The sequence below is a fragment of the Mytilus edulis genome, chromosome 11 (assembly GCF_963676685.1).
Source record: "Mytilus edulis chromosome 11, xbMytEdul2.2, whole genome shotgun sequence".
Lineage (NCBI taxonomy): Eukaryota > Metazoa > Mollusca > Bivalvia > Mytilida > Mytilidae > Mytilus > Mytilus edulis.
The window spans coordinates 70,572,237-70,586,020 of NC_092354.1; the positions used below are offsets into that span (position 1 = coordinate 70,572,237).

Here is a 13,784-nt window from a genome sequence, read left to right on the forward strand (position 1 = left end):
AGATTTGAAAGAGAAGTGCTCATTCGCGCTGGTGCGCTACAATGTTTGGATTTTACAATAGTATAAAGGGCCATATGTAAATAATGTTCTTTTTATGTTGTTCAATTCATATGAGTAAAAAATTACAATTAAAGTAACATTTGAAATTAAAAGTTGTTTAAGTTTTACTAAGGTTCTTGTGAGAAACTTCCAACTAAATATCTAGCACTAAAAAAAAAATAATTTTAAACCAGATGCTCCGCAGGGCGTAGCTTTATACGACCGCAGAGGTTGAACCCTGAACGGTTAGGGCAAATATGGACACAACATTCAAGCTGGATTCAGCTCTAAATTTGGATTGTGATTAAATAGTTGACACAGCATAGGTTTCTGACACAGAATGAATGTGTTCTAATGAACTTAAAATTTTTGTTTCTCTTAGAGCAATTCACTATGCTGTTGAATATTAATCCTCTCAAAAAAATGTTTGAAGAAATTTTCTTTTTTATTTATGAAATTTCAAATGAGAAAAATTGAACCCAATTTTTTTAATCACATCCCCCTTTCCCTTATTCCAAAACTAATCTCAATTAAAATTTCTAATGGAGTTTGCAACAATAACTACTCATTTAAATACACCATAAAATATTAAGATGTAAAAAAACTGCTTGTTATCACTGAATGGTAAAGATTATTTTAATTTATCAGTTGGTAGTAAAAAGTGAATATACATTGTATATTGTATATAACAAAGATTTAAGTTGATTCTGGACAAAGAAAGATAACTCCAATTAAAAAAAAATCTTGCTATTGCACAATATTTTGCAATTAGATATTTCTTGCTTACTATTCTGGACAAAGAAAGATAACTCTAATTAAAAAAAAAATTGATATTTCTTGCCATTGCGCAATACTGTGCAATTGAAAAGACTTGCTATTGCACAATACTTAATATAATAATTTTAGATCCTGATTTGGACCAACTTGAAAACTGGGCCCATAATAAATGATCTAAGTACATTTTTGGATTCAGCATATCAAAGAACTTCAAGATTTCAATTTTTGTTAAAATCAGACTAAGTTTAATTTTGGACCCTTTGGACTTTAGTGTAGACCAATTTGAAAACAGGACCAAAAATGAAGAATCTACATACACAGTTAGATTTGGTATATCAAAGAACCCCATTTATTCAATTTTTGATGAAATCAAACAAAGTTTAATTTTGGACCCCGATTTGGACCAACTTGAAAACTGGGCCAATAATCAAGAATCTAAGTACATTTTTAGATTCAGCATATCAAAGAACCTAACTGATTCATTTTTTGTCAAAATCAAACTAAGTTTAATTTTGGACCCTTTGGACCTTAATGTAGACCAATTTGAAAACGGGACCAAAAGTTAAGAATCTACATACACAGTCATGACAGTTAGATTCAGCATATCAAAGAACCCCAATTATTCAATTTTGATGAAATCAAACAAAAGTTTAATTTTGGACCCTTTGGGCCCCTTATTATGTTGGGACCAAAACTCCCAAAATCAAACCCAACCTTTCTTTTATGGTCATAAACCTTGTGTTTAAATTTCATAGATTTCTATTTACTTATACTAACGTTATGGTGCGAAAACCAAGAAAAATGCTTATTTGGGTCCCTTTTTGGCCCCTAATTCCTAAACTGTTGGGACCTAAACTCCCAAAATCAATACCAACCTTCCTTTTGTAGTCATTAACATTGTGTTTAAATTTCATTGATTTCTATTTACTTAAACTAATGTTATTGTGCGAAAACCAAGAATAATGCTTATTTGGGCCCTTTTTTGGCCCCTAATTCCTAAACTGTTGAGACCAAAACTCCCAAAATCAATCCCAACCGTTCTTTTGTGGTCATAAACCTTGTGTCAAAATTTCATAGATTTCTATTAACTTAAACTAAAGTTATAGTGCGAAAACCAAGAAAATGCTTATTTGGGCCCTTTTTGGCCCCTAATTCCTAAAATGTTGGGACCAAAACTCCCAAAATCAATACCAACCTTCCTTTTGTGGTCATAAACCTTGTGTTAAAATTTCATAGATTTCCATTCACTTTTACTAAAGTTAGAGTGCGAAAACTAAAAGTATTCGGACGCCGGACGACGACGACGACGACGACGACGACGACGACGACGACGACGCTGACGCCAACGTGATAGCAATATACGACGAACATTTTTTCAAAATTTGCGGTCGTATAAAAATGTAAAGAAATTATATCAATTACAATTTAATTAAAAATTATCTTGTGTATGAAATTCAGTGTTTCTCATAAAAAAAATATAAAAGTTATTAAGCTGGGCCATAATATATTGATATTAGTATAATAGTCTCAGAGTTAAGCAACTTTAATCAATAGTTTGAAACATTCATAAAAAATATAGGGAATTATATACACCAATCAATTAGATGTAAACAAAAGTCTCTTAATGCGTGTGGGATGCGTAATTTTCGCCTTTGGGATCAATATTCTTCTGTCAGCTGTTCCATCCGTGCGTCTGTAGTAATTATTGTAAAAGTACGGATTTCGGTCATAGCTGGTCCGGTTCAGATCCGTAGTTTAGAAATCAGTCAATGGCGGACGAATGCAAGAAAATTTACAAAAAAAAACGATGTTTGACAAGTTATTTGGAAAGGAACATGACGGTTTTAATGCAATAAATGGATTAAACATTTACTGGAGGCAACTTTTATCACGTTTAAATGAAGTAACAAACTTATTTTGCCGCCGAAATTTAGGTTGATGTACGTTTTCGAGTAACAAGCACCGGAATTTGCGAAAATTCACGAAGTGATAAAAAGTTGTATTTTTATCAAATAACCTGATACACACTGCGAAGACAATGCTTCAACCTCTTTTCTAAATATAATGAATAGTTTATGTCTGAATTTCTTTAATTATCAGTAAAAAATTAATGTTTCATCAACTTGGTAAAAATTGAAAATGTCCGATGACGGAACTTCGGAAGCGACTGAAAGCGACTTTCGTCAAGAACAGGGCGACTTGTTTTCGCTTTTGGGGGTCGGGGAAAGCGAAGTGACGGTCGGTAGGGCGACTTCTTCGCCCAAGTCGCCTGGTAGCGTGAGCCCTGATATATTCCAACAATTGTCAAAAAATTATTTGTGACTTTTTGTCCTGTGACTTTTTGTCCTATCAAATTTGTGACTTTATGTCCTGTGACTTTTTGTCCTGTGACTTTCTGTCTGTTTACCTAAACAAAATATAGTTCAACCTTAAGCATTAAGCATAGAGTAGAGAATGGAAAAGGGAATAATGATTATTTTTGTTTTTACTTTAATCATCAGATCATGTATAAAAAAAAGATCAATCTCGAAAAAAAAATTCAAGCCATTATTAATTTTCACATAAATGTTCAACTATGTTTTTATATTAAGCCTACATGAACCAAATAAAAGTTTTAATGCAGAAACTTTATTTATTTAGAAAAAAATTCAAAGGGAGACAATTTGTATATAGCCCAATCTAGAATCTTGAATGGACTGGTACATGTAGGTTTCCTAAATCTGTTGTGTTAACTTATAACCAAAATATATAGGCAGATATCAGCAAATTAAGCTACAGGGGGAACAAATATTGGATTTGAGGGTGTGTACTTTTTAGAAAACTCATTAACTTTTATTTTCATTTTCTTCATTATAAAATGTATAATTCAATTGGTATGGAAATATATGAATGTATATAAATATCACTAAGAAAATAGAAACAAGATGTCAGCCACCAAGATTTTTGATAAACAGTTGAGTTTATTTCCAATTAAAAAAAAATTTAAATATAAATATGAAGGCACTGGCAATGGCTACATGGAAATGTAACAATAATAAAATAATTATTGTTACATTGGAGACTTATTGCTGGAATGCAGTGCTTGGTAAGGAACAGATTAATTACCAGTGTAACAATAATAATTGAGTCTTGTACGGTTACATTGTGTTATTGTTATATTTATTCAAAATAAAACTTGAAAACTTTTATATGAATTTTGCAATAATGCATAAACTTTTAATTTTTTTTTATTTACAATGTCATTTTCTACAAATCCTGTATGTTGTTTATGGAAGCATGTTTTAGTCCGACGCATTTTGATGAAACAACTCTAAGCATTCATCAGAAACGAGTGGTGCAGAAATGTGCACGTCTGTATTGCATACTGTACAATTCCCTTTTGCACTATCCCTTTTTGAAGTTAAAGAAACTTTCAATGTATGTCATGATTCATATGAAAACATATTTTTACTCTTGCGATGTTTATATTATATTTTAAAGGCAATTCAGTGATGTTAACATTTGCCGACATGTTGAAACTGGTGGAATCAGTGCTTTCTTATATTACAGATTCCAGATATTAAGTGATCGTTATTTTGTTCTTATTGTTGAAAAAAATTAAGCATCAAAACTATATAAGGTTCAAGTTTAATAAATCTAGCGTACATTGAAGTGCATTAATATGGAACAATAACCCAATGGAACCGTATACTCATATAATATTGTTACATTCTTAATTAATCAGATCCTTAGCCAACCCTGTTTTCCGTCAATTAGTCACCAATGTAACAATAATTTCATTATTATTGTTACATTTCCATGTAACCGTAGCCAGTGCCAAATATATATATGAAACTCAAAGTTACTATCTGGTTTTCTTCAAATGGCTGATGATTCATTTTCCCAAAAAATCGTCAAAATATCTGTGTTAAAGTCATTGCAATTGTGTGTCTATGTAGTATGTATCAATGCTATTTATCAAGATTTTTTTTTATTTCTTAGACTTTATAGACTTTATGCTACAATGTATGCATATTGCCATTATTAGTAAATAACGTAACAAATGAATTGGTAATAAAGTTCTGGCTGCACTGTTACTAACACCAAAAATTTATTTATCACTTTTTAAACGAATATTTGACTGTCATGGTCTGCATCTTCCTCAGCATCAGGATGATGCAGTCATGCATATCGTCAACACCGGTTTTCTTACCTCCCCAAATACCCAACTTCAGCTGGGATCTGTCCAAATTCTCAACATAATCGCCAAGGTACTTGTTGATGAGGTCAACAACTAGTGACTCGAAAACCATTTTGATCTATGCGTGACACAAACAATCCACTAAATAACGAAATGCATTCCAAATATTGTCTGCAAAATCACTTTCGTCTTCCTACGCCATTGACCACTGGTAACCGGATGTTATTTTTATAGTGTTGATTTAGCGAAAATAACCACCTGAAATATGTAAACCAGTTTACAGTGACTTATTACTTTTACTTAATTTGCCTAGTTGCGTTAAAGATGAAACTTTTACGGTAACAGTTTAAATTCAGCGCATGATAAGGGGTACCACACAGGAAAATTAGTATTAATAAATCGAAAATAATATTTTTTATTTACTGAGACTACAGTTGTAGTATTTATATAGAATAGATATCTAATAAGGTACACACAGAGACATATTATAAAATATATATATGTCTCTGGTAGATATAACCACAATTTTGCGGGACAATCGGGAAGATGTTTGTGGGACAATTGGGAAGTTTGATTGTGGGACAATCGGGGATTGTTTTGATTGTGATTAATCTGTTTTTATAGTGTGAAGTAGGTAATTACAGGTAACTACCAATTTTTATTGTAAAATATGAAAAAAAAGAAGATAAAATGATTATTAAATATTTTATTTTGCACATATTAATATGAAATAGCAGCAAACATAGAATATAATATAAAGTCATATAATATCAGATATCAAGCACTAGTACTACTCATTTCTTCATTAATGTATCATAATTGGTTTCAATGAAGCATTTTAGAACACAATTGATAATATAAAGCACACATATTGTAGAAGGTTCAACAACAAAGCATACATAATACACAAGTATACCATTAAAGCATAATCATACACAGCACAAAATATCATAAAAGAAATCTAGTCCAAATGTAACAAATAGGAGGCAGTTCTGCAAACTGAAATACAGTAATATCACCATTCTGCAGTTGATCTTTCAGTTGTTGAAGGCGCAGGTTGAGTTTGGTATAATTCCTTCTTTTTGTAGGTCTTAACCCCCGGCATGGTACTGGATAAGAGTTATCTCGTTAAATGCCTGTTCTTCTTTGAGGTAGTTTAGTAGTGTATTTTCTTTAAATTTTGAAACTGATATAACTTGAAAAACAAACAGTATTATTTATTTACTCACATGAAACAAACCGGGGTGTGGTATTCAGTACGTAGGAGAAACTGGACGATATTTATCTAAACGCACTTAAGAACATCTGTATCGTTTTAAAAGACCCAATAAATTCAAAAGTATCATTTACCAACACCTTAAGAAGCACAACCATCCTTTTAAATATTTAGCAGTTCAACCTTTAGAAGTTATAAATAAGCAGCCTGGTGAATCGCATTCATAGTTTGTACGATCACGGAAAATAATTGAATTAAATTGGATTAAAAAATTACAGACAGTTTACCCTCTCGGTCTAAATGATAATATCATGGGAATTGGTAATATATCTAGAACCAATTCCGTTAACATTTTGGATATAGTTTCTAAAACTGTTCGTAAAAAACGTTCTCACGGTCGTAGAACAAATCGCAATCAAAGAAAATTTCGGGCCAATCATACCAATATTTCGGACCTAATTTCTATTTCAAAAAATAACGGCAGACATTATCTGTTAACAAAACTCTGTTCGTTACCGGTTAATAAGTTAAATAAAATTTTGGAGGATTGCAACACAATTTCATATAGCAGTCCTAAGTATGAAATTGTTCAAATTATTCAGTGGCATATTGTTATTCTAAATTATTTCCCAAAATTGATCGCCCTGAAGATCATAAAAAACATTTTATTAAAATTAAGTATGTCAATAAAGGCTTTGATTTTGTAAATATTGCCGCTATATTTAACGACCATTCTGTTAAAGAACAAATTCCTGGATATTTTGACAATACTGAGCTACCTCTTATTTGTTATATTTACAAGAAATCTACCCGGAAATTTGTGTTTAATTATAGTCAATTGTGTAAAGATGTTAATATCAGTGAAAATACACCTACTTCATGTAATTGCAGTAATTCCGAATATATTTATGGACCCATTTCCCATGTTATAACAGGAGATCTTAACATCGTTCAAGACCGAGAGTTAAAATCCTTCCTCAGTAAAGGACCTAAATATCGTCCCCCGTCAATTATTAATTGGAATGAGTGTCGTAATATCATCCACGACTCACTCCATACTTACTGTATGAAATGGATAAAACGGGAAAAAGCTGACAAAAAATCTTTGGACTCTTTTTTTTAATTCAGTAATAAAGATAGTTGATATACGTATTCAACATTTTAAAGAACATTTTACTATAAACAATAACCACAATAAACCTATTTCTCGTATCAAACATAAACTAAAAGAACTAGCCAAGGAATTTGTTTTTGTCCCGGCAGATAAAGCTGCTAATAATATTATTATTGTTTGACGTAAATTTTACATTGAGGTTCTGAAAAAGGAAATCACCAATTCACCAACATTCCAACTGACTCCATTTTCAGAAAACGAAATTTGTAACAAACATAAACTTTTAGCCACCGCTTTACAAGCAGAGCCAAATACAATGAAAGTCCCAACTATATATTGGCTTCCGAAGCTACACAAAACCCCTTACAAATATAGATTTATTTCGTCTTCAAGCCATTGTTCAACTACTAAATTGTCTATTCTTCTTACCAGCACGCTTGGTACTATTAAAAACCTGATAATAAATTGTTCAAATAAGGCCTTCGAAAATAGTGGAATAAATTACTTTTGGAGTGTCAAGAACTCGTTGGAAGTACTTGATAAATTGCATGCTTATATTGGTGATTTTGAATCTGTTCAAAGTTTTGATTTTTCTACCCTGTATACCACATTGCCTCACATCCTCATTAAGAAAAAATACACACACCTAATTAAATGGGCATTCAAAAAATCAGAATGTGAATATATATGTTCAAACTCTTTTAGGTCATTTTTTAGTAGCAATAAACAAAAGAACTATGTTAATTGGACATGCTTTGATACTATATATGCCCTTGAATTTTTACTAGATAACATTTTTGTTCGCTTTGGAGATTCCGTATATCGTCAGATTATCGGAATTCCAATGGGGACTAACTGTGCACCACTTATTGCGGACCTGTTTTTGTATTGTTATGAGTTACAATTTATGACAAAAATAAGCAAAGACCCATCGAAACAACATCTGATAAACAAATTTAATAATACTTTTAGATATTTGGATGATATTTTGGCTCTCAATAATGACGACTTCAGTATGTATATTAATGAAATTTATCCTGTTGAACTTACTTTAAATAAAGCTAATACTAACAATGACCACTGCCCTTTTCTCGATCTTGATATCTATATCACTAATGGAAAGCTGAATACTAAAATTTATGATAAAAGGGATGATTTTTCATTTCCTATCGTTAATTATCCGTTTTTAGATGGTGACGTTCCCTTGTCACCATCTTACGGTGTTTATATATCTCAACTTGTACGATTCGCTCGTGTATGTAACAATGTTTTCGATTTTAACGAGAGAAATTTATGTATTACTGAAAAATTATTACACCAGGGTTTTCGATATCACAAACTAGTCAAAACATTTACTAAATTTTATCATCGGTATAAAGACATCATTCGTAAATATAGCTCAACATGCAGACTTCTAATACGTTCAGGTATTTCACATCCAATTTTTTATGGTAATATTCTTTATAAAGCACAAAGGTGTCAGTATTCACCTCAGAAACTTATAAAACCTTTGAATAGACTGATTAAGAAGGGATATAATTACGATACTGTTGTCAAGTCATTAAAGATTGCATATTTTGGCGTTAATATTGAGTCACTGATAAGGTCTTTGCATCGGAACTAAACACATTTATTCTAAAAACAGTTGTTGGCATGACACGGGTTATGTTCTTCTCATATATGTTATGATGGTATGATACTAAACCCCTAACGGGAAGGATTGTGCCTGATGTTCATATGATGAAATCATAATCTTTCAGTCAGTTTTATTAAAGTCTGGAGCTTGCATGTCAGTTAACTGCTAGTAGTCTGTTGTTATTTATGTATTATTGTCATTTTGTTTATTTTCTTTGGTTACATCTTCTGACATAAGACTCGGATTTCTCTTGAACTGAATTTTAATGTGCGTATTGTTATGCGTTTACTTTACTACATTGGTTAGAGGTATAGGGGGAGGGTTGAGATCTCACAAACATGTTTAACCCCGCCGCATTTTTGCGCCTGTCCCAAGTCAGGAGCCTCTGGCCTTTGTTAGTCTTGTATTATTTTAATTTTAGTTTCTTGTGTACAATTTGGAAATTAGTATGGCGTTCATTATCACTGGACTAGTATATATTTGTTTAGGGGCCAGCTGAAGGACGCCTCCGGGTGCGGGAATTTCTCGCTACATTGAAGACCTGTTGGTGACCCTCTGCTGTTGTTTTTTATTTGGTCGGGTTGTTGTCTCTTTGACACATTCCCCATTTCCATTCTCAATTTTATATATGTTTGGGTTGTGGCACTTGGATCATTTTCTTCAAGCCGCTGTGCCAACCTTCTTAGTGGTTTATTGTTTTTGGTCCTTCTGTTTGGTAATGGTTCCACAGCTAGCTGTCTGTTTGTTTCAACCCAGTAAGTAGTGACATAATCTGTAAAAGGGGTAGTATTTGCAGTTTAGTCTGAAGTTTCCAACTCTTCTAGTGCTTGGAACTAGACGTCTTCTACTTCTGCTGTTGGTGCGAGTTGGAGAACTGCTGCCCTGCGTATCAGTTGGTGGATGTCTGGTTCCCCTTTGTAGTTTGATGCCCTGTTGGTTGCACTTTACGCCAAATACGTTGTGTAAAATGGAAAAAAAAACAGCCTTTGATAGATGATCTGGCAGAATTATGTACAGCAGATTCGTAATCTATGTAGAAAGTTGTTGGGTTCAGTTGAATCTGGCGTTGGGTGCAAGCAGTCTTCAGTAGCGAGAATAATCTGGTATAGTTGTCTCTGACTTTCAAGGTAAAAGTGCAATAACTTTTAATTACATGCATATGTAAACATAGTGGGAATTGTTGTTTTAACAATTAATTATAGTTTCAATATTTCTATAGTTGTGTGTGCTGTAATATCCTACCATATTACTGATTAAATTTCTTGAAACTATGTATCTCGTGTTAGATTACTTTTTTGTTTATTTCAGTTTGTTCAGGATATTTTTCTTGGTTATACAATGACACCTTTTTTTTTTTTATTGTAAGTGATTCGTAAAATAACATTGTTTAGTTGTTTGTCATGTTCGCAACTCATCTGAATTCTTTTTACCATATTTCATGAATTTTCTTGAAACTTTTGTAGAGTGTCTAGCTTAGAAGTTAACTTAATTATTTTTTAAATTAATTAATTGTACAACTGAAATCTTCATATAGTTTATATTAACTAATGAAATATTTAAATTGATATGAAACTAAACAAATCTCTTATATCCTTTATTTACTTTGAAATAATTGTATTAAAACTAAAATTTTATCAAAATTTTTAATATTTCTTATGTAATTAACATATTCATTGAAATCATATTTTTTGATAAAAAGTAATAAAACGTTTAATTTTCTTTATTTCTTTAAAATTCATAACAATTTTAGCCCTAAAATCTACTATTTTTCCTTATGAGAAAGTGATAATATGGGTTCACCATAAAAAGTTGCATTTTCAATAAGTTCATTAATTATTTTTAATAGTTAAATACTTATAAAATCACCAATTGTTATTATATAAACATCTATTGAAATATTTTTGTTGGCATTCAAGGAACAGGTAACATATAAAATGTTGGCTTTGGAGGAAGACACCTTTTGAATTATAGACATATTATTTACCTAAAAATTATTTTACCTGTAAAATTTAAAAAAAGAAAATTATATCCTGCTATTAAATATTAAGGGCAAATGTGCAAACATATTCCATATTTTCTATATGTTTTTGGCAGGAAAATGTATTTAGTATGACGAACAGAAAAAGAAATAGGAAAAATTGTGTACAACAAATGTTTCTCATTTATACAAGTTATTAACAGTTATAATTATTGGTACATTCTGAAAAAAAGTAAAATGTAAAATAATGAAACTAAAGATTGTTCTGAATATAAAATAAAAATATCCAATGAATTCTAAGAAATACAATATAAATTCAACTGTTCAGAAGCCAAGCTTTAAATATGACACAAGTTGAACAGTACTTTAGTGTATGCTTTACTACCAGGAAAAGACCAGGTCATCTATCCACGCTTCGTCAGCCACATATGATACATCGCTCAACAACTCCAATTACAACTTCAACCAGAAACAGTATTTATTGACTACGAGACAGAAGTATGAACTACAGTCCTATGATAAAGAAAATGAAGACATTAAACTGGACGAGCTGCAGTATGTTGCGTCGCCACCACAGGCGTGTATCTCCAGTCAGCGCATTGACCACTTATAGGACGACGACATATCAAGGTGTATATATATTGAATATATACTTCTAAAAGGGGTTCGATCTGCTGATATAACTCTAACTGTTTAGGCTTCACAGAGACATAAAACTGATAAAAGTTCACACCCTGTTTATTTTGGTAGTAAGGCACAACATGAATTTATGCAGGTTAACAATAGTAAATATTTATACTATAAAATAGTATAACATTATATAAACAGAAGAAGTCCCAAGAGGATCCATAAACCTTAAAAAGGTATGAGATTTATCAATCTCATAGTTAACTTGCTATATTTCCGGTGAGGTGCATAAACACCTGAGGTTCAATAGTGCACCTAAGGTTTAGGTTACAGTATATAAATGAGGTGCGGTTGCACCAAGGTTCAATTAATTAAGGTATATAAATGAGGTGCGGTTGCACCAAGGTTCAGTTACACCCAAAGTTCCTGTGCACCCGAGGTTCAAGTGACAGTATAAAAACGAGGTGCTGTTGCACCAAGGTTTACAATTTAAGAATAAATGGTCATCTCTTATCCAGGTGCATTGCCTTAGCAATGTATATAATTTTTGCCGTATACGGTGCAGAGACACCGAAAATAGATGTGGTGCGCCAAATCCAAACTTGGAAGCACCGCTAAATTTGAGTACCGCTATAAACGGTTTAAATGCAGTAAACGAATCAGTTGATTGGTAAAATCATCTAAATATAAAATGTAATTTATATTCATAACTTTTCTCTAACGGACCAATAAACGGAACTATTAAATAAATACTAATACAGTTTGACTCCCGGTGCCAACAAAGTAAAAGAATGGTTTCTTTTAATAGAAACACTCAAATAAAGATACCTAAAAAGGCATAATTATATTAAACTATTACGCAAACGTACCATCGCTACATCTGAAGAAATATTCCGCTGCGACATTATAAGAAATACTTTAAAAGTTTAACTTTAAACGACTAAAAATGAACGTGTCTCAAGAAAGTGAACTGAGAAGAATGACGTCACGAGTACGCTGACGTCGCTTTATATATAGAATAATATTAACCAATCAAATAATTCGGTTTGCGATCTCCGGGCAAACGTGCTCATTTGCGCAAAGATGGTGGTTCTAAGTATCCTCCGGGCACTTATGCACAATATTACAAATAATTCAGACTTCACAAAGGATTCACACCTAACTAAATGGATAAATAAATGTATTACAAAGTTAGTAATGCAGGATAAAAGTCGTGACATAATATAAAGTAAGTGAAATTCCCAATGGAAGTGGTTCGTGTCCCGATAAAAATGGACATTCTGAACCGCAAGTTAAAAGTGAAAGTAGACTAAAAACTACAATATGAGAGCTAATAATCACATGAATAAGTAATTAAACAATATAGAAGTACACAATTCTATGATTTCTACAACATCAAGTCATAATTATTGCATAACAAGCGTAAACTACTAATTTTGGAGTCCCTTCAACATGCATAAACGACATGTAAACAATCCATTTCCGGTGACATTCCAGAAATGTACTTTAACATCAGATGTAAACAAACGGATAACTTACAATGGAACCAGATGGAATTTAACAGGGGTGTGAATAACGAAATATCTTAACAACAATAAATAATAACAATATAACATTTGAGACCATTTTAACTTATTTATGGATCATAAAAAGGACATAATAAGGAACCAATTTCTGGCCGGCACAACAAGTATAACCTCTTGTTCCATCTGACCTAGATATTTGGCTACCAACTTTAGAAGACATTGGCGCTGACAATATACCCGCTACAATATCACAGATTACGCGACAGGGTTCTGGGTTGAAGAATACGCTTTCTATGGAACCACTACTATTAAGACAGAAGGACCCTGCACCACAAATCACCTGGAAGGATGGCACAACAAACTTAAGAAGAGACTAAAACATGCCCACCCCAACATCTACGAGATCATTGCGTTACTGAAGAAGACCCAGGAACTAACATAATGTAATATTATCCAGTATGCAACAGGAGGACCCCCCACTACCAAAAATACCTTAATATATAGAAAATACTAACAAACTTATACCTAAGATGGAACAGACTATACAATTGTATGCTCATAAAAGCTTTTGTCTTTTTTGATTTCTTTACTAAAAGATAATTGGTAGAATTAAAAGTGGGCAAACCAGGAGAAAACCCATAGCAACACAAGTCCAAGCATTATCCGCCTTCCCGGTCGTACGTATACAAAT

At 32.1% G+C, this 13,784-nt stretch overlaps 1 protein-coding gene across 3 annotated transcripts in view; it reads right to left on the reverse strand.

The window, feature by feature from the left end:
* The window catches only part of LOC139496175 (intermembrane lipid transfer protein VPS13A-like), a 141,533-nt gene extending 136,257 nt beyond the window's left edge, over positions 1-5,276 (reverse strand). For all 3 annotated transcript variants that reach the window (XM_071284643.1, XM_071284644.1, XM_071284642.1), the window contains exon 1: positions 5,009-5,276. In XM_071284643.1, the coding sequence (XP_071140744.1) occupies positions 5,009-5,108 (100 nt within the window). In that variant the 5' untranslated portion in view covers positions 5,109-5,276. The remainder of the gene's footprint in view (positions 1-5,008) is intronic.
* Positions 5,277-13,784: the final 8,508 nt, after the last annotated feature.